This window comes from Heteronotia binoei, chromosome 15, assembly GCF_032191835.1.
Source record: "Heteronotia binoei isolate CCM8104 ecotype False Entrance Well chromosome 15, APGP_CSIRO_Hbin_v1, whole genome shotgun sequence".
NCBI lineage: Eukaryota > Metazoa > Chordata > Lepidosauria > Squamata > Gekkonidae > Heteronotia > Heteronotia binoei.
The window spans coordinates 30,531,416-30,557,682 of record NC_083237.1 but is presented as its reverse complement, the minus strand read 5'-3'; the positions used below and the strand labels follow the sequence as shown (position 1 = coordinate 30,557,682).

The window sequence follows — 26,267 nt, the reverse complement described above, 5'->3', positions numbered from 1 at the left end:
TTCCCGTAGAGCTTTGGCAAACAATGTCCCTCCCTCCAATGAACTTTCCACAAACTTTTTTCTCCACCCACTTCTGGCCAGAGCTAGTTCAGGAGAGAGGCTTGTACTCCGTGTACTTCGGCACCCAAACCGGAGCCAGCTGCAAAGCTATCCAGGCAGACAACTACTCCAAGGTAAGTGGGGAGCAGAACTGGAGACGAAGGTTGCCTGCTTTGGAGCTGAGCTGTTTAGCAGTGCCTTTAACTGCAACACCGACCACCAGTGATCAAGTTTAACTTTCTGCTGTGAAAAGCTTCATGGGCTGATTTCTGCATAAAGGAGCAGAAGTGGATAGGCTTGGTGCTGTTTTGCTCTTCTAGCTAGTTGGCAGTCCTAATGAGAAGACTGGCGTGATCCCAAGTGTTCTAGGAAGGCCTGGGGCGGAGGGGGGGGGGGGGAAGAGGAATGCAGTTCCCTCCTGATGCTGTTTATCTTACATAGTGATAACCAGTGTTTAAGTGCCAGACTAGGATCTGGGAAATCCAGGCTTAAATCCCCATAGGGTTGCCAGGTCCGACTCAAGAAATATCTGAGCGTTTTGGGGGTAGAGCCAGAAGCAAAAGGAGTTCTGGCCATCACATTTAAAGGGACTGCACACCTTTTAAATGCCTTCCCTCCATTTGGAAGTAATGAAAGATAGGGGCACCTTCTTTGGGGGCTCATAGAATTGGATCCCCAGTCCAATCTTCTTGAAACTTGAGGGGGAGTGTTTTGAGGAAAGGCACCAGATACTATGCTGAAAATTTGGTGCCTCTACCTCAAAAAACGGGCCCCCCAGAGTCCCAGATACCTACAGATTGATTCTCCATTATACCTTATGGGAACTGGTCTCCATAAGGTATAATGGAGTGCCCAGCAGACATTTCCCTTTCCCCCCAGAACTTTCTGCTAACCCTGAAGCGGGGGGGAGGGCCTCCAAATCGGGGGATCCCCTGCCCCCCAACTGGGGATTGGCAACCTGAATCCCCACATGAGCCATGGAAGTATGCTGAGTGATCGTCACCCAGTCCCACACTCTCAGCCTAGCCTACATCACAGGGTTGTTATGAGGATAAAGGAGAGGAGAGGAGAATGATGTAAGCTGCTTTGGTATCTGAAGAAGTGTGCATGCACATGAAAGCTTATGCTCAGAATAAAAAATTTTTGGTCTTACAGCTACCACTGGACTCACGTTTGTTTTGCTGCTTCATACCAACATGCCTACCCACCTGAATCTATAATATTCTTCAGTACAGGTTTACAAAATCATAATTACATCTATTAGTTATAATATAGCCAGAGAAGTCACATTTCAGCCAAATGTAGCATGAAATAGCTAACATACAACCTATAGAATAGAGTTATAGAGTTTTCCATCACTTTCCAAAAGACTGTTCTTTTTCTTTTTCTCTGTTTCTGGTTCGCTGTCTTCATTCCCTCTCCCTCCCCAGTTCCCACCCCCAGAAGGGAAGTGATTTTTTTTCCAGTAATACTGTTATGTCCTGCATTCTAATCCCTATGTACAGCACAGCACATGCTACAGAGGCGACCAGTGGAACCCCACTGGTCCCCAGATGTAGCTTGCTAATACGCACCGCCAATCAAGATCTGTGGCGGGAAGTTTAACTGACCAGGATTGGACCTGGCCTCACGGAGGGTTGTTCCGGGGCATGTATATAATCGGGACCCGGCCCGCCATTCTCCCTCTTGTGATGTACCCGCTAATAAAGTATGTTGCCTTCAACACGTCTCGTCACTGAGTACGTTACACTGGCGACCAGGATGGGATCTGGCTAGGAGGACTCCCCAAGTGGGAAGTCGCTGACCTGGCTGGAGACAAGGAAGGCACGGAGCCGCAAGAGACAGAAGCACCCACCGCCGCCATGGTGAACCCGAATGTAATGACGGGCCATCTTGCTGAGTTCGACCCCGCCAACCCCGAGAGGTGGGAGACCTACATGGAGCGAGTCAAATGCTACCTACACGCAAACATGATTACCGACGACAGCCGCATGAGGGAAGTACTCCTGAGCGTCTGCAGGGAGGCCACCTTCGAGATCGCCAGAGGTCTCTCGGCCCCTGTGAAGCTCACCCAGAGAACGTGCGGGGAGATCGTCAGACTCCTCACCGGGCATTTCTTGCCCCAGCCTTCCATCATCGCCTGCCGATTCCTCTTCCACGAGAGAGATCAAGGGCCCGGAGACACGGCTGCCGTCTACCTGGCCGCTCTCCACCAGATCGCAGGGAACTGCAGTTTCGACAAGCGGGAGGAAGCCTTGAGAGACCGATTCATATGGGGCCTCCGAGACGAAAGCCTGCAGCAGAAGCTCTTCGCAAAGGAGGAGCTCACCCTTCAACAAGCTTTCAACGAAGCAACCACGTTTGAAAGAACCACCAAAGCATACAACAACCCGCGAGGAGAAGTCCACCAGGAAGAGATGGCGCCCGGCGACCCAGAGGACAAAGAGGCCTTCCAGCTCTGCCGCCAACAAGGAATGGGCCCGAGAGCCCCCACGCGGCAACGAGCCACAGAGAGACCGACCAACAGCAAGTGTGCCAGCTGTGGCAACCCCCACGAGAGACGGGACTGCCCCTATCGCAACATGGACTGCAGGAACTGCGGGAAGGTGGGCCACATAGCGCGGGCTTGCTGGGCCAAGGTAACTCGCAGACACCAGGCCGCTCACCATGACTCGACCGATGCTCACTCAACAGCATCGACCAGCCTGCAGGTAATGAACCTGCCCCTCACCGCCCCCGACAAAGTCAGACTGTCGGTCCTAATCGAGGGCGCTCCATGCAAAATGGAGGTGGACTCGGGCTCCTCCATATCTATAATTTTGGAGAAGACCCTACGAAAACTGTGCCCCCGTCACCGGCTCCAATTGAGACCAGCTGACTTTATAATGAGGGACTTTCAGAAAAACCCCGTGCACATTTTGGGCTGGGCCACGGTACAGGTAGAGAGGAAGAACTTCAGGGGGCCACTGGACATTCTAGTGGTTAAGCGCCAGCTCACCACATTACTGGGGCTGGCCTGGTTTAGACGCTAGGTATTCAATTAGTGGGGGTGCAGCAGATGCAAACGAATAACTTCAAGAACGTGTGCCGGGAATTCCCCGAAGTTTTTGATGGGACTCTGGGGAGTTAAAAGGGGCCGCCCATCACCTTACCTCTCGATCCCCTCGTTAGACCGATAAGACTAAAGGCCAGGCGAGTTCCATTCGCTCTAAAACCTAAAATAGAAGTGGAGCTGGACCGACTCATGGCCCAGGGAGTGCTGGAACCTGTCAGGCTCTGTTCATTTACAATATTGCTAAACGCTGTTACTAACCATATTGATCAATGCCTAGAAACGCTCACTAACATAGGGGCCGGGATAGTAAAGAGGGAGGGGGGGGGAAAGTAGAGAGTAGCTTCCCAGGAATATCAAAGGTTGCCAAGGTCTCTTTGAAGTAGACAGTATGTGCCAGATTCTCACCTCCTCCTGAGAGGCAGCAAGGACATTGCCTCCGGGAAATGTAACCACCAACTGAAAAAATAAGGGGGGAGCACTGGGAAAATCCTCACATGCAAAAGCAACCTTTTGTTTTGGGAAATGAGGGGTAGACGCAATTGCTTTGATGTAGAATGTTAAATGCCAATGATTCGAACTGATCTCCATCAGTTCCAATGCCTGCCAAGTTGGAGTAACTCTGAAGTATCCAATAAATGCAACGTAGTTTTAAAATACCAAGTCTGCTTACTTGTGAGCTTTAATGAACCCCCGCCTGACTTGTGAGCTTCAATGAACCCCCGCCTGGGAAACACCCATAGTCACTCCAGTGAAGCCGAACGGGGATGTGCGAATATGCGCTGACTACAAGTGCACTATCAATAAAGCACTACAGGACAACCCATACCCCGTCCCAGTGGTCAGCCACATCCTGGCGGCCCTAGCGGGTTCCAAGGTTTTTGGAAAACTAGACCTAGCCTAGGCGTACTAGCAACTTCCGGTAGACGCCAAGACAGCAGAGGCCCAAACTATTGTGACCCACAGGGGAGCTTTTCGGGTGCGGCGGTTGCAATTTGGGGTTAGTGTAGCTCCAGGGATCTTCCAGAGCATAATGGACTCTCTTCTCAAAGGAATCCCCGGAGTGCTACCGTTTTTTGACGACGTTCTGATCGTGGCCCCGGACGCGGAGGAGTTCAGCAGCCGCCTGAGAGAGGTGCTGAAAGTAAAAAAGGAAAAGTGTTTACTAGGAGTGCCGAGGGCGGAGTTCTTGGGGTTTGCGGTAGACGCCGAGGGAATCCACCCGACAGAGGACAAGACCAGGGCAATAGTCCACACCCCGCCCCCCGCGTGCAAGGCGGCGCTACAAAGTTTCTTGGGATTGTTAAATTTTTACCATTTGTTTTTGCCCCACAAAGTGGCCATCCCGGAACCCCTCCACAGGCTGCTCGATAAACACGCCCCGTGGGTCTGGGGGAAGCAGCAGGCCGCCGCTTTTCAGGCAAAGACCTCCTTTTCCAATGCGGTGCTCCACCATTTTGATGAAGCCCTACCATTGATTTTGGCATGCGATGCTTCCCCGTACGGGGTGGGCGCAGTCCTGGGGCACCAACTTCCAGACAGGAGAGAGGTTCCTGTGGCATATTATTTGAGGACCCTGACCCCCGCAGAGCGCAACTACGCTCAGATCGACAAGGAGGCCTTGGCGATTGTGGCGGGTGTGCATAAATTCAATGACTACCTATATGGTAGGCGCTTCACGATAGCCACGGATCACAAGCCGCTCCTGGGCCTCCTCGCCCCAGACCGCCAAACCCTGCAAATTGTATCACAGCGAGTCCTGAGGTGGAACCAGTTCCTAAACTCGTATACAGACGCCCTGGTTCACCGCCTGGGCAAGGCCATGGGACACGCTGACGCCCTCAGCCTCCTGCCATTATCCTCGACGGACCCAGATCCCACCCCGGCCCACCATGTGATGCTTATGGAGACTCTGCCCGAGTGGCCCCTTCATGCCGCTGAGGTGGCTCGGGCCACGGGCCACAGGTATACTTGCATGTGTTTTGGATTGGGTGGGGAGGGGATGGCCCGAGGGCAAGCTGGACCCAGAATTCAGGGTGTTCGCATCGCGCAGAGACGAGCTGTCCACACACAAGGGGTGCATACTCTGGGGTAGCAGGGTGGTGGTCCCCCCCTCACTGTGGAAGCAAGTGTTAGAGGCTTTACATGAAACACACCAGGGGATAGTGTGGATGAAGGCCCTGGCACGCAGTTACGTATGGTGCCCGGGTATGGATGACGAGATAGAGAGGTGGGTGAGAAGGTGCTAACCCTGCCAAGAGTCCCGGCCCGATCCGCCTAGCGCCCCCATCCACTGCTGGGAGTCCAACAGGAGGCCGTGGTCCTGGCTTCACTTAGATTTTGCGGGGCCATACCAGGGCCAGATATTCTTCATCTTGGTCGATGCATACACCAAGTGGTTAGAGGTGATCCCCGTAGCCTCCACTCCACAGCAGCAGTGGTCCGAGCCTTATGAAGGGTCTTTTGCACACATGGAATCCCCAATACCCTGGTCACGGACAATGGGACCGCTTTCACCTCCTGGGAATTCTGGGATTTCTTTTTTTCCATGAATAAACAATTTTTATTAGTAACATATGGTAGCAAAACTATATCTACAACTTATAAAAACTTAAAGAAAAAGAAAAAAAATTTTCTACCCCATATCTTACTTTTCCCCCACCCCTCCCCCCGTTACTTGATCCCCGCCAGTGTTATTTACTTAAAGGAAACAAATATTAAAGGTACCCTTAACTGTTAAAAAAACACAAAAGTTATATTCTTATTTTTAAAAACTTAATCATTATCAAAGATTGTCCAATGTCCTTTTATTTTCCACTCTTTTTCTACGTATCTTCTGAACTTCCGGAATTTTGGGATTTCTTGAATAGATATCTCATTCAACACATTAGGTCTGCCCCCTTCCATCCGGCCACCAACGGCCAGGCTGAGCGCATGGTGCACACCACCAAAGAGGCCCTGGGGAGTATTGTACAGGGTGACTGGGACCACCGCCTGGCAGCCTTCCTATTTGACAACTGAATCACCCCCAACCCCATCACCGGGTCAAGCCCTGCCGAATTACTAATGGAGAGGAAATTGATCACGATGTTAGATAGGCTACATCCCAACTGGGCCACTGACCTCCGCAGTTCCCCCAAAACCAGGGAAGCCGCCAGGGGGTTCTTCCCAGGGGACCCGGTGTATGCTAAGAACTTCGCAAGCGGCCCGGAGTGGTTAGCCACCCGGGTGCTGCGCGTGAACGGGTCCCGCTCATACGAGGTCTCGGCAGAGGGGGGCCAGGTTCTCAGGAGGCATATCGATCAGTTGCGCCGCCGCACTTTGCCAGAGGAACCGACCACCACGGGGGGCGGGGGAAGCGGGGAAGAACTGACAGCAACACCCCCGGAAAATACCCTGCCCATGCCGGCCGCACCGACTGCACGGGCGGAAGAGCACCACAGTGGTGGAAGCGACCCCATCAGAGAAGAGACTCCGGACGATCAACATGCGATGGCCAGTCAGTGTCCGGCAACACCTCAACAAGGGGAAACTGCCGCCCCACCAGCCGCAGCAGCTGCACCGACTCCCCAAGCAACCCCGAGGAGGTCGACCAGGGAACGCCGGGCACCAGCGTACTTGAAAGACTATGCGTCCTGAACTAGGGGGGGAGGAGTGTTATGTCCTGCATTCTAATCCCTATGTACAGCACAGCGCACGCTACAGAGGTGACCAGTGGAACCCTACTGGTCCCCGGATGTAGCTCGCTAATACGCCCCGCCAATCAAGATCTGTGGCGGGAAGTTTAACTGACCAGGATTGGACCTGGCCTCAAGAAGGGTTGTTCCGGGGCATGTATATAATCGGGACCCGGCCTGCCATTCTCCCTCTTGTGATGTACCCGCTAATAAAGTATGTTGCCTTCAACACGTCTCGTCACTGAGTACATTACAAATACTTTCCAGTTGTTTCCTAACAATCAGTGCCTCTCTCACCCTAATCTTCACTTCAGACATGCACTCCCTGAACAGTCTTTAGCAGCTGGTGTGGGTAGGGAGCATTTGCCATTCAGTCCTTTTGAGGTTTGCTAAGCTGGCTTCAAAATATTCAGCCATCTACTTTAACTCTTTCTCTGTCAGAATGAAGCCAGAAAAAGAGACGGAGCGGCCCCCCTTGATTCCCATTAAAGGGATTCCCATGGTCAAGTACTTTGCTGAGATCTGGAGTGAGGTGGAACCCTTTGAGCCGCATCCAGATGATTTGCTCATCTCCACGTATCCCAAGTCTGGTGAGTGAAGTCTGGAAGCTGCATTCATCTCTTGGGCTCAAGAATGGGGGTTGTTTCTCATCCTCCACATCTTCAAGCAGTCAGAAGCTCCAGGACAGCTTTACAGTTTGCCAAAGGAGGAGGAGAAGACAAAGGCTGCTTCAGGCTTTCCTTATGGTTTGTTCTTCTGCTCAAAAACCAAGCCTTCCTAAGTTGATTCCTTCCCACAGAGTTACACAAACTCCATGTAATTCAGCTGTGTGTGTGTATGTGTGTGATTCTAAGTGGGGGAAAGTACCAATGGGGAAAGAAATAAGCATCTTCTTTTCACAGGGTAGCATGATTCAAAATGACCACTTCCAAAGGGTAGTCCTCAAAATATCTTCTCCATCATCTACTGGAGACGCATAGGAGATTCAAGGAATCTTCTTGTCATACAGAAGTTTAAATTAATAATTTAAAGGCGTATATAGAGTATATGTTCAGTCGTTTCTGGTTAGAGGGGTAACTGTTAGTTCTTCTTGCAATATCATCAGACTTATTATCTTTAAAAATAAGTTACCCCTGTAATCAGAAACAACTGAACAGTCTGTTTCAGTATATTCCTTTTCTTTCAGCAGTGGTTTGGAATCTTTTCCCTATAGTCTTAAGGACTGAGAAGACCCATTTAAGTGCCCCTCAACTGCTTTCAGCATTTTGTGCCTCCAACAAATGCATACTCAGTCTTTAACAGGCCATGGAGGGGGGTTGTTTAGGTTTTTTTCCCCTTCAGTTAATTTACAAAATCCTATTTGTCTGCGTCTATAGGTCACTTAGTTTTGTGGCTTCAAAGATTAGCACAGGCCATGCAATTTAATATGCTTCCCTTCTTGACCTACATTGTAAAAAATCTGGACCATTCCAGTAAGGTTCATGCAAACAGACAGTTCAAAAGATAGGTAAACATTCCCCTTTTAAAAAGAGACTGCAGGATGATTCCCTCTGAGAGTCAGATTTGAAATGCATGATGGGGAAATGAAACTGAAGGACGTATTTGCGAGAAACTCAGTTTGAATTTCTCACCTTGACCACCATTTTGATTCAAAGGATCCAAGACTGTTGATGAACTTTTTTTCAGGTACCACCTGGATCAGTGAGGTTATAGACATGATCCTTAATGAGGGTGATATGGAGAAATGCAAACGGAATCCCATTTATGCTCGAGTCCCTTTTTTGGAATTTAAAGTCCCAGAAGTCCCCTCAGGTAAGACACACACACCCTTGCTCTCCAAGCCAGATAATGAGGAGCACATGTTAGGTCTGTGAGATGGAGGAATCATTATTTGCCTAGGGGTTCTGTGGGGAGGCATAGAGAAGGAAGGGAATAAGGTGGTAGAAACCCCTTCATGGCTTCTGTTTCCCCTCCAGGTATTGAGCTACTAAAAAAATCACTTCCCCCACGTATGATTAAAACCCACCTTCCCATCCAATTGCTCCCTGAAGGTTTCTGGAACAAGGATTGCAAGGTAAATGCAAACACTACCTGAATCATGTATCGAGAGTAGGAACAGATAAAGATTTTCACTTTTGTAGCCTGTGCAGAAACTGTATTGTGTCAGCATTTGGCAGTGTTCATTTTTTTTTCCAAAAAAGGTTTTTAGTCCACCTGGCTGTGCAAACAAGCTCAAAAGTACCATATATGGATAATGCTTGGTGATATTTCAAAAAGCCAGAGGTAAAGGCAGGCTAGGATTGGGTTGGGGTTCATGAGAGCCAGTTTGGTGTAGTGGTTAAGTGCGTGGACTCTTATCTGGGAGAACCAGGTTTGATTCCCCACTCCTCCACTTGCACCTGCTGGAATGGCCCTTGGGTTAGCCACAGCTATCGCAGAGGTTGTCCTTGAAAGGGCAGCTGCTGTGAGAGCCCTCTCAGCCTCACCCACCTCACAGGGTGTCTGTTGTGGGGGGAGAAGATAAAGGAGATTGTAAGCCGCTCTGAGTCTCTGATTCAGAGAGAAGGGCGGGGTATAAATCTGCAATTCTTCTTCATCATCTGGTTTCAGGGGTTTGTTGTTGTTGTTTTGCTCCTCTGAATAATCAGCAGAATCAGAATAAATTGCACAGGGCTGCTATTTACATAACCTTCTCCACACTTACAGATGATTTATGTGGCCAGAAATGCCAAAGACGTAGCTGTCTCATATTATTACTTCTACCAAATGGCAAAAGTGCACCCCCACCCTGGAACCTGGAATGAATTCCTGGAGTCTTTTATGACTGGAAATGGTAAGGACTGAACAATGGATGATGTGATGTCTAACACCTTGTTTGCTTCACCAGACCTGATTTACTTGTGGAATGAAGGTTCAGAGGTGGTCCATGCTCCTGCAGTTGCCCATCCTTGCTTGGGAGGGTAACAGTGAGGGACTGCAGCCCATGAACCAAATGAAGCTCCCTTATTCTGAAGGCCCAGCTTGGCACAAAGCAAAAGAAGTAATCAGAATGTAATCAGAATCTTCCACATTAAAAAAAAAATTAAAAGGAACCACGAGGAGGAGTGGTGACGGAATGGACATACAGATATTCATGGATATCTTTTATGTTTTCAGACAGGTGGTGAGAGCTCCCATGAGCACATGAACTGGCCTTATTCTGAGGGTCAAACTGGATGAGTTGTAGAAGATCTGTTATCAGGATCTTCCACATTTTTAAAGATAAAAGCAGCTATGGTGGTGGGGGTGGAATATACATGTTCAGTTCAGTTCAATAAAGCTGAACTAAACATGAGGTAGATAAGAATGCCTTTTTCTTTCCTGTGGAGCAAGAACTACTTTGGAGGCCTATATAGGTCTAGAAAATAGAAGGGGAAGGAGAATATTAAAAACCTCCCCGAGCTTTAGAACGAAGTTGGAGTCTAGTAGCACCTGTAAGACCAACTAAGTTTTATTGAGAATGAAAGCCTACATTCTCAATAAAACTTTGTTGGTCTTAAAGGTGCTAGTGGACTCCAACTTTGTTCCGTTGCTTTATTTTATTACATTTGTATCCCGCCCTCCCCTGACGGGTTCAGGGTGGCTAACAACAGTTAAGACAACAGTGCAAAGATAAAATTGCAATAAGATCATTAAAACATTTCATACAATTTTGTAGTTTAAAACGATGCTTCAGTTTCAGTTTCATTCCCTAAAGTCCAAGATGGCATGGTTAGTTCTTACTGAGCACTACATGTAGTAATGATGTTAGGTGTTGTTTAGCACTTTAGACCAACACAGCAGTCCACCTGGATCTTCTCCCAGCTTTGTGGCTCTTATCTGATTAGGTCATTTGCAGCTGCTTTAAACTTTTTGTTTTAAATGCTAGAGATCCAGTCCCAGCTGCTTTGGCCTAGGTAGACCCTGGCCTATGATGCACAGGTGTGTTCCCTCACTTTCACCATGCATGTCTATTGGGTTTTCTTTGTTGTTCTACATTGATTTTGCTCCCTTTAGTACCCAGTTCATTTTCTGGTTGCTGTTTCCCTTGGGGTTTTTTTTGAGAATGCTTTTGTGCTGATTTGTCCTTGTTTCACTTTTAAGCGGAAGGTAATTTAAAAGCATAGTTTCCCTCAGATTTCCCCTTTTGTGGCCCCTTGAAGATCACTCCCCCGCCCACATCAAATTCATTCTGCCCACTCTCCACTTTCTGCCATCCTTCCCCCTTTATCAGTGTACAAGCTCCATTTCACCCTTGTCTTAATTTTTTTACAAGTATTATGAGTCTAGGGATATGAGACTATCATTAGTCTCGGATCACTGAACAAAAAAAAATTAAACAATGGGAGGCAGTTTAAAAGGAACCACATAAGGCTTAGTTCCCTGCTGGTATTGACTTGAAAGGGAGATCAGGGAAGAGGCAAATGGCAGTGTTCCCAGTGCAAAAAAAAAAAGAAAAGGATTTCAGTGCTGTATGCAAACAAAATAAAGGGCAGAATGAAATTGACATGAGGTATAAAGACAGCGAGAGAGAGACACTAGAATGGAAAGCCTAAATTTTTCAAAACATATTTCCCTTTAATGCTTTAGTGAACACATTTTTGGGGGGGGGGAGGGATTATTTTGGCACTCTCCGGAAGGCTACCATTGAAATGGTGAATGAACCACATGGACTTTCTGCAAACTGCCAAACTTAAGAATCGCTTGGCATCGATCCATTTGGGGAACAGAGAGCAATTGGCACAGGACAGGCTTTTAAAAACAGCCAAGATCATAACCAGTGAGAAGGACTGAATTAGAGAATTGCAAAAGAAAAAACCATGCAAATTTGCAAGGAAGGACAGGAAATGAACACTACTATGCAGCTATGCTAGGGCATCAGCGAAAATACTATTGTTTCCAATTTAGTGCACAAGACTAGAAAAGCTCTCCAGTGCTTCTGCCAGAGGACTCCTCCCCCATACAAATTGCAGCCCTGTGCAAATCGTGCCGAAGTTGCTGCCAACTTTCACAGGCACACGCGCACACATGTAGACATATGTTGCCAGCAATCACAGCTTGCAATACCAGTGTCAGTGGGTTCTACCATGCATTCTGTACACTCAACATGTTTCCCCATATTATGACATCATGTGACTCTTTTGCATTTTTCACAGTGGCCAATAACACAGCATAGAATCCCCTAGTGTTGGGCAATATGGAAAATGGGGCTTCCCAGCTGCTTATCAGTTTCAAAAATAGTCTGTTCAGTTCAAGCAGTGAGTTTTCCCCCTTTGCCTGTGTTCCTTTGTATTGCATTCTAGGAATTAAAGCTAAAATGCAAGTGCAAAACCTGAACCATGAGGATTTAAATGGAAAATGCTGCTGGACACGACTTAAAAAAAAAAAAACTTTGGAGGCCACCTTCACATATCACAAGTGACATGCCACCCAATTTAGAAAAATTGTAGCTGCAGAATAAATACACTGAAGGAAAAAGAAAGGTGCTTAAGGCGGGTACAGAATCCAAATCAAGATTAAAGGCTTACTGCTCTGAAAATGTGCAGTAAGATGTGCATGTGTAATGGGCCCCTGTCTACTCTGCCAGGTTTTCCCCACAATAGACCTGCTATCTGAAACCTGTTATCTGGAAATCTCTTTTCAGTCTCTTTTGGCTCCTGGTATGACCATGTCAAAGGCTGGTGGGACAAGAGGAAGGAACAAAGGATGCTCTACCTCTTCTATGAAGACATGAAAGAGGCAAGACCCTTCCTCTTCTCAGCTCCCAATTCTCTGTCCCTCCCCATTTTAACATCACCATGGCAGTCCTGAAAGAGAGAAAGAGCCTCCAAGTTGGCTTGTTTCCCCTGTGCTCACACCACTATGGATCAAACCATCTCCTCTTTTCCCAATATGAATCATCCAAACACTTGTAGAAGGTCACGAGTAAGATTTGAGGGTGATGACCATCCCCCATTGTACATCTCCCACCAACGATAATCAGAGGTATACTGCCTCTGAACATGGAGGTTCTGTTTCATAATAATGGCTGATAGTCATATGTAAAGTATCATAAGGAAACACATGCACCCAGGATTGGTGCATCCAGAATCACCCACAGCTACAGCACTAATTATGACCCAATACATATAATATGTATTTGTACTTGTTTACCCCACATCTCTGGATTGTGTTTCTCTTTTTAGAAAAAAAAAATATGAATTGGTGCACAGCATAAAGCAGATCCAAGCCATAGATCCAAGCCACAGCATAAAGCAAATCCAAGCCATGAAATCAACAAAGCACTACACCCCACCCCCCAATGGGTTGGATCCAAACAGCTATTCAGCTGGTTAAAAAGGAAGGTTCCCCTTCTCAGTCACCAAAATGGCTGCCCTGAAAATTATGAGACCTGCCTGAACAAAAACAATGTATGATGAGAGCTGCACTAAGGAAGGGAATGGGTGTAGAGCTGTATAGCAGCGCCCGCCTCACGGCCTCACTGGACCTCTTTATTTCAGTCTCTTCAGGGTATTTTACTTGTTTTGTTGATGGGACCACAGCAGCTTTGTTTGTTCTTCCCACAAAATATAGGCTCTTGAGAACTTTAACTTAAACCACAGATTTATTGTAACACAAAGTCTTAACTTGGGGATATGGGAGTTATTTACACAGGCTAATACGTTGCTCAGTTGTTTCAGGCTTTACAATCACTTTTACTTTCTTGGAGTCTCTCACAGTTACACAGTCCACAGTTTCCCTATAACTCACTCTCCACCTCTAGCCAAGGTCTGGCCTCTTGGGATTGATGTGTCAAGTCTCACCCCTTGACTGGAGTCTCTCCTCTCAGCCCTTCTGGTGTCTCAGACCCACATCCACTCCCTCAATCACCTCACTAGATCTTCAGAGTCATCTATAGGTGTTTGTGACCGTTCAGGTCTTAACTGACTCACACACACACAGCCCTCTTGGCTGGTTTTGTTGAGCTTGCAGTCTCTGGAAGACTTCCCCGTCTCCGCCTCAAGCTCCTTCACAGGATCAGCTGCCCTCTCAGCCCTTCTGGCAGGCTCGAACTGACCCTCTCAGTCTCTGTCAGGTCCCCACTGACAGACTTCTCTGACAGGCACCTTCTCTGTCAGAAGCCAACTTGACTGACTGCCTCAGCAGTTTCTCTTTCTCAACTCCTTTTCCTCCCTGAGAGCTCTGAGCACTTTGCCCCCTGACGCAGGCCCTGTGCGTCTTCAGTTTCTGGTTAACCCCTAGCTTTCCGTCACATGTCCCTCCCCCTTCTGAGACATTGCGCAAGGCAAAAGGTCTCAGCCTTTTGCTGAGCAATGGGACATGGGCACACTTGCTTGGGTTACACTAACTATGTTATAACTTCACACTTTTGTCATAACACCAACTTCAAAATTATATACATTCTTCATATCTTCTATAACATTACCATACAAACAGACTTTTAAAATTTACATTCTTCTTGACAGTGCATCTGCAATCACATTTTGCTTCCCAGGGATATGCTGAATGTCAAAGTTGTAATCTTGGAGCTGTAAACTCCACCTTATGAGTTTGCTGTTCGTATCTTTAACCTGGTTCAACCATTTCAGGGGAGAATGATCTGTACACAGTGTAAACTTCCTTCCCCATAGGTATGGTTTCAATTTACCTATTGCCCACACAATCGCTAAACACTCTTTTTCAATTACTGAGAGGTGTTGCTCTCTGTCCAATAACTTTCTACTCAGATACAGAACTGGATGATACAGTCCTTCCTCTCCTTGCTGACTTAATGTTGCACCTACCCCAACATTAGATGCATCAGTAAAGAGGGTAAACTTCTTTGAAAACTCTGGAGTTCTCAACACTGGTTCAGTGGTCAGAACCACTTTCAGATGTTCATAAGCTTTTTGAAACTCTGCATTCCAGTTTACTGGATCAGGGTTTTTCTTTTTGGTGCACTCACATAGCGGTGCTGCTATCGTGCTAAACTCAGGTATAAACCTTCTGTAGTATCCTACTACGCCCAAAAATGCTCGAATTTGTTTCTTGGTTTTGGGTCTGGGCCACTCATGTATGGCTTGCACCTTTCCCCAATCTGCTTTGATCTTACCTCCTCCTAGCACATGCCCTAAATACTTAACCTCGGCCATGGCTAGTTGACACTTAGATGCTTTGATGGTGAGACCCGCATCTTTCACTCGTTGTAACACAATGGCCACATGCTGCAAATGTTCCTTCCATGTAGCACTGTAAACAGCAATATCGTCAATATATGCAAGAGCAAATTCTTTCAGTCCCACTAACATCTTATCAATTACTCTTTGGAACGTGGAGGGAGCGTTCCTTAACCCAAATGGTAATACAGTAAACTCAAAGAGTCCCTCTTTGGTTACAAAAGCTGTTTTCGGCTGATCTTTTGGATCCATAGCTACCTGCCAATAACCTTTTGTCAAATCTAAGGTGGTAATAAAATTGGCAGCTCCAATTGTCTCAACCAACTCATCTATGCGAGGCATTGGATACACATCCGGTACAGTGATCTTATTCAGTCTTCTGTAGTCCACACAAAACCTCATGGTTTTGTCCAGTTTCGGTACCAGGACTACAGGTGAGGCCCACGGACTTTCTGATGGTACAATCAAACCCAATCTCAACATTTCTTCTACCTCCTGCTGTACATACTTGGCATTCGGGCCGGTCACTCTATAGGGTTGGAGTGCTACAGGCCTCGAATCCCCTGTGTCAATCTTGTGACATGCTAGGTTTGTCTTACCTGGTACATCTGAAAAAATTGTTTTGTACCTTCCCAATATTGTTTGTAACTGGCCTCTTTGTTCTCCATTAAGAGAAGGGGCAAACTGAACCTCGTTAATGGTCTCTTCCTGGGATATTTTCCCCCAACCCGACAATTCAGTTCCCGCACACTCTCCCTTCTTAGCAATTAAAACCAAATTACCCCTGTCAAAATAAGGTTTTAACATGTTTACATGGAACACTTTACATTGTTCACCATCTTCACTTAAGTTCACTACATAGTTCACGTTGGAGACCTTATGGACGATGGTATAAGGTCCCTCCCAGGCCACATCTAACTTGTTCTTCTTCCTGGGCTTCAACACCAGTATTCTGTCTCCTGGCTTGAACTCTCTGTCTCTGGACTTGGAGTCGTACCACTGCTTCTGCCGTCGTTGCGATCTTCTCATGTTGTCTGCAGCAGCCGTCCTCACCTCCTGCAGATGCTGTTGTAGTTCGTGTAGGTAAGAGATGACATCTGTCTCTTGGATGTCCTCGTTCCCGGACCACGCCTCTTTCAGAACATCAAGGGGTCCTCTGGCTTGCCTTCCATACAACAGTTCAAATGAGCTGAACCCGGAACTTTCTTGGGGTACCTCTCTGTACCTGAAGAGCAGGTGTTGCAACCTCTGGTCCCAATCGTTGGGATGTTTGTATGCGTAAGTCTTTAGCATATGGTTCAGGGTGCCATTAAACCTTTCATTGAGTCCATTTGCTTGTGGGTGGTATGCTGTAGTGGTCACATGCCAGATTCCACAAGCTCTTAACAATTCTTGCATCACATTTGACATAAATGTGGTGCCTAAATCAGTCACCATCTCTTTTGGAAAACCCAATCTTGAAAACACAGTCAATAGGGCTTCCGCCACTGTCTTTGCCTCAATGTCCTTAAGTGGAACCGCTTCTGGAAACTTGGTGGCATAATCTACGATGGTAAGGATGTACTTGTTTCCCCTTCTGGTCACTCTGGAGATAGGACCGACAATATCTACTCCTATCTTCCCAAAGGCTTCTGTGACTATAGGGACTGGCTGTAATAGACCCTTAGTTTTGTCTAGAGCTTTCCCCACCATTTGGCAGGCCTGACACGATTTGCAAAAAGCCCTTATGTCCTTGCCCATATTTGGCCAAAAGAACCGTTTTTGCACTCGGTCCCTTGTCTTATTGATGCCAAGGTGAGAGGCCATGGGTGATGCATGAGCCAAATCCAACACTTGCATCCTATACTTTCTTGGCAGGACTAATTGCTTCTTTCTTTCCCATACTATGTTATGTTTTCTTTTTAAGGCCACCCGGTATAGTTTCTGGTCTATCACTTTAAATTGGCAGGGGTGTTCAATTGTGATCTCAGTATCACTCACCCCAGTTCTCTGCCATAGTTCCTTCAGGCTGTCATCTTGTTGCTGCTCTCTGAGGAATTCTGCAGCAGGGATGGTCTGCAACATTGTTTCCTCTTCCTCTGCTGGTTGCTGCACACACACCTCAGGTGCTGCCTCTGGCCTGCTTCTTGTAACAATGTTGACAGGATTAGCTTGCTGTCTCTTTAACTCAGAGGCTAAATCATTGCCCAATAAAAGCGATGTTCCTGTGTCACTCAGGACTCCCACAATCCAATCACCTTGGAACTCTCTATACTTGATAGGAACTTCTGCCAGGGCCACTTCAAATGTAGGTCCTTTAATGCCTTTTATGGTGTAAGATTTCCCAGGCAAATACTGATGACTTTTTACTAATTCTGGCTGTACTAGGGAAACCTGCGCCCCTGTGTCCCTATAAGCCTTGACTTCCTTGTCATTTACTGTCACAGTCTCAGTATACTCCTCATCCAAGCTTTCCTGTACCTTCCACACCTTCAGAACACTAGTGGGTCTTTCTGGTGGTGTGTTCTCTGGAAGTGAGGGGTTTGTTTCTACTTTTTTCTGTTGACCCTGCCCCATTTTAACTGACTTAGCTGGTGGGGTCTTTTTCCCTTTTTCTGGGCAAATTCTGGCATAGTGCCCTATTTCCCCACATTGGAAACAAGTAGCCTGAGTCTTTCTGTATGGACGTGGACTGTACCGCTTTGCAGGGTTGTTGTTACCCGCCCCAGACTTCTCTGGAGAGTTCCAGACTCGGGGTTTTTTAGTTGGAGCAGTCCACATTGAACTCCCTAGATCTGATTCAATCTCATCTAGAATCACAGCTGCTTCTTCTACTGTTTTCAATTTCTTGTCTCTCAGAACCCACCTATACTGAGAGGGGACTTGGTTATAAAACTGTTCCAAGCCCACTAAGTTTTTCAGGTCTTCCAAAGTGGAAACTTTACTCCCTTCTACCCATCTGTTAAGGGCTCTGTCTAACCGACAACCTAGTTGAGAGTATGTTTCTCCAGGCTTTCTTCTGATTTCTCTAAATTTTTTTCTGCTTTGCTCTGCTGTTAAGCCAAAGCGGACTCTGACCCTTTCCTTGTACAATTGATAGTCAGAAGTTTCCTCACCCCTCAGTTCAGAGTATATTTCACTCAACTCTCCACAGATCTGAGGTCTCAAAAAAATCATTCTGTCCTCATCAGCAACTCTTAAATCCTTACAGGTTCTTTCAAAATTAAACAAAAAAGCTTCTACATCATCCCCTTTTTGGTACTTGGGGAATTTCTTTTGTTCTACCGTGAGGCGCCTCTCATTTCTAGTATCACGTTGAAATTCTGGCTTTCCCTGAATCTCCTGGAGTTTCAAACTGTACATTTTTTCCTCATGTTCTCTCTCTCTATTTTCTCTCTCTGATTCCAGCCTAGCCATCTGTATTTCTCTCTCTCTTTGTTCTCTCTCTGATTCCAGCCTTGCCATTTCCATTTCTTTTTCTCTTTCTCTATTTTCTGCTTGAATCTTGGCCATCTGAATTTCTTTTTCTGCCTCTATTCTGGCCAATTCTACCTGCAATTTCATAGCCTCTATGCTCTGACTAGGATTCTCCTCAGGAATCTCTTCTTGTGTCTGCCCATCCCCCGTGGCTGTGGTAGTTCTCTTAGGAGGAGCCATTTCTGACAGGAATTTTTCACAGATCTGTCTTAATTCCTTTACTGCAGTGTCCCTCTACTTCCTGTGTGTCTTAGTGACACTTATTTTGGGGTGTTCCTTCGAAATCCCGACGCTGGCAACCAATTATAGCAGTGCCCGCCTCATGGCCTCACTGGACCTCTTTATTTCAGTCTCTTCGGGGTATTTTACTTGTTTTGTTGATGGGACCACAGCAGCTTTGTTTGTTCTTCCCACAAAATATAGGCTCTTGAGAACTTTAACTTAAACCACAGATTTATTGTAACACAAAGTCTTAACTTGGGGATATGGGAGATATTTACACAGGCTAATACGTTGCTCAGTTGTTTCAGGCTTTACAATCACTTTTACTTTCTTGGAGTCTCTCACAGTTACACAGTCCACAGTTTCCCTATAACTCACTCTCCACCTCTAGCCAAGGTCTGGCCTCTTGGGATTGATGTGTCAAGTCTCACCCCTCGACTGGAGTCTCTCCTCTCAGCCCTTCTGGTGTCTCAGACCCACATCCATTCCCTCAACCACCTCACTAGATCTTCAGAGTCGTCTATAGGTGTTTGTGACCGTTCAGGTCTTAATTGACTCACACACACACAGCCCTCTTGGCTGGTTTTGTCGAGCTTGCAGTCTCTGGAAGACTTCCCCGTCTCCGCCTCAAGCTCCTTCACAGGATCAGCTGCCCTCTCAGCCCTTCTGGCAGGCTCGAACTGACCCTCTCAGTCTCTGTCAGGTCCCCACTGACAGACTTCTCTGACAGGCACCTTCTCTGTCAGAAGCCAACTTGACTGACCGCCTCAGCAGTTTCTGTACTAAACTACTTTCCCTCCCTGAGAGCTCTGAGCACTTTGCCCCCACCTTCAGGTCACCTGACGCAGGCCCTGTGTGTCTTCAGTTTCTGGTTAACCCCTAGCTTTCCGTCACAAGCTGCCAGACCCCTGGTGGTAGCAGGGGTCCCCCATCACCAGGTCCTGTCCTCGCTGCTGCTGATCAGCTGGCCAGCAGGGGAATTACCAGAAGAAAGAAGACGTTCCAGGCTGGGTCGTCCACACTGCACAGGAAGTTATGTCATTATGCCGGCAATGTCCAGGTGACACTCTGGTATTTAGGCAAAATCTCTATGGTAGAAGCCATTGTTACCACGGAGTTTTTGCCTGAACATCAAACTGCTGCAGCAATGTTGCAGCATGATGATGTCACTTTCTGTGCAACACTAGCAGCATGGCCTGGGCCTTCTTTTTTCTCCTGGTAAACTGCCCCCCCATCCCTGCCAGTTGGGACCTGGCAACCCTAACTGAATGAGATTGAGTGGAAAAGCTGACTGGATCCAACCAATAAACCACAAAACAACCCATTAACAGGTGAGGGTGGTGGTCTCCTGCTACAACAGGAAACTGTTTTGCGTCAGTCCCAATCCCCATGGGGAAGGACGGTGGCTCAGTGGTAGAGCATCTGCTTGGTAAGCAGAAGGTCCCAGGTTCAATCCCTGGCATCTCCAAAAAAGGGTCCAGGCAAATAGATGTGAAAAACCTCAGCTTGAGACCCTGGAGAGCCGTTGCCAGTCGCAGTAGACAATACTGACTCTGATGGACCAAGGGTCTGATTCAGTTTAAGGCAGCTTCATATGTCCCATTGTTTTTTCACAGACCAGTGGGAGAAAAGGGGGAGACCAACTGTTCAGCATCATGTCAATGCATGACATTAATTCTGGTGCAAAAATAAGTATGACATCATTATATTGCAGAAAAGTGTAAGATTCACAGCAACCTCTGGACTAACCATAGAGTTGAGTTGAATCCTAGAGTGTAACACCAACATGATGACGGCACTTCTGGTTTTGCTTTGGAAGAGACAGCGCATGTTAATATGATGCTAAAGACATGGTCTGTTCCTCCCTCAATTTCTCCCAGAGAAATGCCAACTGCATGTGGCAACCCTGTTAAATCAAATCAATAAGCAGCAGAAATCTACCAGCTCAATTCAGAGGGTAAAAAATACATTTGACAATGATGAGGAGACATATATAGGGCCATTAAAAACAGTAAGACTATTAGAAAGCTGTCATTCTAGTTTGTTTCCTTTCACTTTAATCTTGGAGATAGTTCTTTTGTTTCTTGCATGTTACCATTTTAATACTATTGATAAGCCCTTGCTATGCAACTCACACACACACACACACAAGTTGGAAAGGATGTGTTAATTTTAATAGGAAAAATTGAGCGTAAGGAAAGAAAAACTTGTGCAAAAAGTGCCTCAGAGTTGCATTTCCCTAAGCAAAGTAGTCACACTGAACCAGCCAGCATTCAAAATATGGTCTCATCTGTAATTTAAAAACCCATTAGAACAGAAATGCAGAGCACTCAACTCCACGTTGTTCTTCCTGCCTCCCTTTCCCAATGCAGAAGGCCAGGTTTCAATTCCAACATTGCTTCCCCTTCTAGGATCCGCAGAGGGAGATCCAGAAGGTCATGGAATTCCTGGAGAGGCCCCGTAACGACCAGCTGGTGGAGAAGATTGCCCACCACACCTCCTTCAAAGAGATGAAGCAGAATGAGATGGCCAACTATAAGACCATTCCCACCACAGTCATGGACCACACCATCTCCCCTTTCATGAGGAAAGGTGAGCTGGGCAGAGAGCTGGAGGGGTGTAGGTGGGATTGCTATAGTGTGAATATGATAAAGTTTACTATCGCAACCCTGCTGACCATTCTGTTATCTCAAGGGCTCTGCCTCCTAACCCAGAAGGGGTGAAACAGGCCTCAGTGTTTCTCCTTATCTCAAATCCAAGTTCTGGGCTGGGAGAAAAGATGCAGTCATCATTTTCTTCAGAGCTGAAAGACTCCTGGTTGTTTGGATAAACAAAGAGGAGGGCCAGCTTTGGAAAACCAGGCCCTGCTGTTGAAGGTCATGTCTTCAGTTGGTGGTAGGGGAGAAGCAGGAAAGCGAGGAACTCTTTATTCCCTCTTCCCTCAAAAGTTACAGGTCTTTCTTTAAGTAGCTGTTTTATAACCCTTAGCCTAAGGTTGCTAATCTGCAGGTGGGGTATGGAGTCCTCTCAGATATACAACTCACCTTCAGAGCACAGAGATGAGTTCCCCTGGAGAAAATGGCAGCTTTGGAGGGCAGATTCTGTCACATCACATCCCTGCTGAGCCCTACCCCTCTGCAAACTCCACACTCCCCAAGTTCTGCCCCCCAGTTCTCCAGGAACTTCCCAGCCTGGAGTAGGCAACCCTGTTTGGTCTTGTTCCTCTTTAGTCACTGCTATCTTGTCTCTTCCCTTCCTTTCAGGAATCACTGGCGACTGGAAGAACCTTTTCACAGTGGCTCAAAATGAGATTTTTGATGAGCATTACAAGAAGCAGATGGAAGGAACAACTCTCCACTTCCGGACAGAGATCTGAATGTTTCATCCAGGCTGTTTCCAAACTCCATATCTTATCAACAGCAAGATGGTGGTACTGCTAGCTTCTTTAAATCTGCCCACTCAGGTGCCCATCTGATGATTCAATATTCAGCTAAGATGTTGGAGAACTGAAAAACAGAAGCCATGATTCCTGGATCTCTCACATTCTGCTGCCTCTGAACACTCAGAATTCCTACTGTGAAGACAAACATACATCGCTTGAGTACTGACCTTGTCATGGATCTATACAAAGCTCTTCTGCCTTCTCAGAGCAATGGCCAAGTGTCTAAAATCTATACTGGATATAGGGTTGCCAACTCTTGCTAGGGAAATTCCTGGAAATTTGAGGGAAAAGCCTGAGGAGGGAACTCAGCAGGTGTAATGCCATAGATGTCACCCTGCAAAGCAGTCATGTGATCTCCCCAATCTGGAGCTCAGTTGTAATCCCTGCAGGTCTCCAGGCCCCATCTGGAGGTTGGCAATCCTAAATCAGAGCCATATTTGTGTGTCAGAAGTGAAGTGATGGAAAAGCAGAACTCCATCTATGGCAAAGAAACTCTCAGTTGCTACTGGAGTGCAACATTCTGTCTTCCACTCTCTCACTGGTTGCTCTTTTGGGTTCTTTTTCCTATTAGTGGGAGAATCTGTGAATTCTCTATTTCCTTCAGGGTCCAGAATTTTTTTAAAAATATTCTCTTTGACTTCCTAGTTTAATGTAGGATTCCTACCAAGAACCAGCCTCTAGCATCCATTCAAGATCCCTCCACAATCCCTTCAATTTATCCCCAAGAACAGAACAGAAAATCTTAAGCAGGAAGAAAATTTCTCCATTGTCAGGCGTAATTCAATACTGCTGTGAACCACCGTGGAACTTTTGACATATGTAACATATTAGATCATAGGCACTGAAAATAAAAATTACATCTGCAGCACCTTAAGAGACTAATGATCCTGCTGTCTATTAACTTCAGACTTCCTTCCCTTGTCAGAGGAAAAGGAAAGAATTCATGAACATCTGGTGATTGTTACATTTCGAAAAGAAATGCACTTTTGCCTTCTGTTTACTCTTTTTGGCCCTGGAGAGATTTTTGATACTGGAACTGCTCACTTTGTTGTTTTGTCTTTTAAAGGAATTTAGATAGCTTTTATATGCAGACATTTACTCACTTTAGAACACCAGGCATTTATAGAAATGCCACAGATTCCCAGATTCGCACTGTTTACATCTCTCATTCCAGTCATGAATTAAAACAAACTTTTCTCCCCTTGAAGTGGTTTCTCTTTGCCTCCCTTTGTGAAATCTAAACATGCTCCTCTGAGATTATCAAACTATTCTTAGTTGTCTTAAGCCAAATATCACCAGTCGGTTAGCTGTAAGTTGATTTCTATGTTTAGAAAAAGAATGCGTCTCTTAGGATCACACTTGAAAGTGGGAGGGATCACATGGCTGAGTTTTCCTTATGAAAATGTTCAAAAACCTCCCTGCTGTAGGCAGCCAACATCTCAGTATAATGGGTCACAACATATTCTTTTCCCTGATGTAGGTCTTTAAAAAAAAAAAAACCCTAAATCTCTGTTCTTCCTTCTGAAGTAGTACAATCCATGTTCTTTTTCAGAACTCTAAGCTTGAATAAAAGATGCATACTGTCAAGTATGGTGAAATTCCATTGATAACTGATTGTTTTAGGGTCCTGCCTAAATCTGGTCTGTGAAGTGTCATGGAGGATCCAACTTTGTTAGTCTGTTATTCTTTCCCTTCCCCCATCTTGCTTTATGGCTTATAATTAGAAGTGGTGAGAAACGAAACCAAGTAATCAGCACCTTCCCATACATTTCTTTAAGGGAGTACGAGATGTCTGGGGAAAGCAAGGACAAAGTCCTGATAACACTATGAGAACATAGACATTTATGATAGTTTATGGGTGAATGCTACCCCGCAACCCCATCCCTTGGAATCCTTTTGAAGTAAGCTTTAAAAGTATTGTATCAATGTATTGGCCTCATTACTCTCAAGAATTTGCTATACCAAAGTATCGGTCTATCAATAAACGTAGTCTTTGTATCAACTTTGACTCGTCATTAAACCCGCATGCTTGACATATACATGGCATAGAAATTACAGGTCATTCAAGCTGCATCTGGCTTTTGTCTTTCATCTGTTCTGAAGCCCCCACGAGGCACAGCTGGGCAGATAGTTTGGACTTTGAATTATGGCTCTGTAATGTGGGAGTTCTGGCGAAGGGTTATTAGCAAGAATCCCAACATCAGCCAACCTCTATGTTTCTTTCACGCTTTCCTGCTCATGCAGCTCAGGCTCTGTGAACCTTGGTGGCTTACTTCAAACAATACTACCTGGGCTGAACCAGCCCTAAAGGAAAAGAGTTCAGTCGTCAAAGAAAAACCTTATGTCACCAAAGAGCATCACTGCATTGAAACAAATATCTATTGTCAGCTCATCTTACTGCAGAAAGCAGGAACTTTCAGTTGCAAAAGCTCCTGCAAGTTGAAACAGATCAGCAGAGTGGGTATCCCACAGAGAGTTTGAAGTTACAAGTTCAAATCACAAGTGCTAGGAGGGAGTAGCTTTTGTCAGAACCATCTGTATCTTTTCCGCAAGACTGTGCAATGAAATTTCCCCTGTAGGAGGATTAGTGGATTGTTTTTCCTTTGAGAGTTGTGGCAAGAGATTTCTGTGTGGGACAGACTGCATAACTAATATTCTATAAAGATTAAAAAGCTGTAAAAGAATCATTACATCACCCAAGTATTTAACTTTATAATGTCTGGAATGAAAGCCAAGGAGATCTCCTAGGGTTGCCAGGTCTAATACCTGGAGACTTTGGGGGTGGATCCGGTAGAGGACAGAAGGGAGGGGAGGGGCCTCAGCAGGGCACAATGCCATAGAGTTCACCCTCCAAATCACCCATTTTCTCCAGGGGAACTGATCTCTGCCAACTGGAGATCAGTTGTCAAAGCAGGAGATCCCCAGGCCCCACCTGGAGGCTGGCAACACTACCTGCCAATAACAAGCTGCCACCAACAGCAGACCTAATGGGAAGTGAGGGTGGCAGTGATTCTGGGGCCTCATTCTGGCCTTTTGCCCTGGGTCTCAGCATCACTACTATGCCTGCCCATCACTCACCTCTACAGGGATGCAGCACAGACAGGAGGGCTACAGAAAAGGATCTTATACTGAATCCCTCTTTATCTCAGTTGCTGGGGAGCATGACTGAGAGGTTGCTGTTGCAGTCATCCTGCTCATGAGCTTCCTGGAGGCAGCTGGTTGACTACTGTGTGAACACGCTGCTGTATTTGATGGACCTTTCATCTGACCCAGCATGACACTTCATATGTTCTTATGTATCTTAACTGGCAGATGGAATAATACGGGAGGTTTTTTTCATCACTGGAACACAATGCAGTGACAAGAAGATAATGCATAAACAGAGAAAATGTCCAACATACACACAGTGGTATAGTCCAGTCTGTTTCCCTTTATAAAGCACTTTCTCAAACTAATTTACGGAAATGCCTCCTGAACAATTCTGTTTTATACAGTTTGCCTGAGGAGGCCTTTCCAACCTCTGACATCCTGAGGCAGGTTCATTCCACAAGGTGGGGATCACTATCTGTTACTAGCCATTGCACCACACTGGCCTCTAGAGCTAGAGCAGTTAGCCATGTTAGTCTGTTGCTGCAAAACTGCAAAGAGTCCAATAGCACCTTTAAGACTAACACATTTTCTTGTAAGCTTTGGAGAAACACTGCTCTGACAAAGAGAGCTGTGTTTCTTGAAAGCTTATGCTACAATAGCATTTGTTAAGTCTTAAAGGTGCTACTGGACTCTTTATTATTTGGCTTCTAGAGATAGTCCAGAGAGATCTGAAAAGCTCTGGCATACAACTGACCCCACTTGTTAAGATTTTTTGAAGTGTCTCTGATGGGCAAGATAGGGACAGGCCCCAGAAAACATGGACTAGCTGGTAAAAAGGGGGCAGTGAGAGGATATGCTGTTTCCTTTGGAGACCTGAACTGCAGCTCCACCTTGAGTGTGTATGGCCTCTCAGCAGAGCTGTGCTTGGAGACATGACTTTCACACCTGTTTTGTTCCTTTCTCACCATTGTTCCTGGAGGACATGGATTTGTGGTTTGTTGCATAATGTCCTTTTTATGGCTCACACCTGCACTGGCAAGTTAATACAATTGTAGAGAGCATAACCTTTGGGCAGGTGAAGGAGAATATGAGTTTTCCCCCACCAGCTGCAGTCT

General features: G+C 46.3%; 1 protein-coding gene across 1 annotated transcript; it reads left to right on the top strand.

Annotated features, from left to right (window-relative positions):
* The first annotated feature begins 75 nt into the window (after nt 1–75).
* On the top strand, nt 76–24,064 carry LOC132584784 (sulfotransferase 1 family member D1-like). Its single transcript, XM_060256704.1, has 8 exons — nt 76–173; nt 7,210–7,358; nt 8,455–8,580; nt 8,745–8,842; nt 9,475–9,601; nt 12,431–12,525; nt 21,032–21,212; nt 21,884–24,064. The coding sequence occupies exons 2-8, from the start codon at nt 7,211–7,213 to the stop codon at nt 21,994–21,996; spliced, it is 888 nt and encodes a 295-aa protein (XP_060112687.1). The 5' UTR covers nt 76–173; nt 7,210; the 3' UTR covers nt 21,997–24,064.
* Nucleotides 24,065–26,267: the final 2,203 nt, after the last annotated feature.

Coding starts and splice junctions, on each gene's coding strand:
- LOC132584784 (XM_060256704.1), top strand. CDS start 7,211: ATGAAGCCAGAAAAAGAGACGGAGCGGCCCCCCTTGATTCCCATTAAA. Junction 12,526..21,031: donor TCTATGAAGACATGAAAGAG/GCAAGACCCTTC, acceptor TTCCCCTTCTAG/GATCCGCAGAGGGAGATCCA. Junction 21,213..21,883: donor CTCCCCTTTCATGAGGAAAG/GTGAGCTGGGCA, acceptor CCTTCCTTTCAG/GAATCACTGGCGACTGGAAG.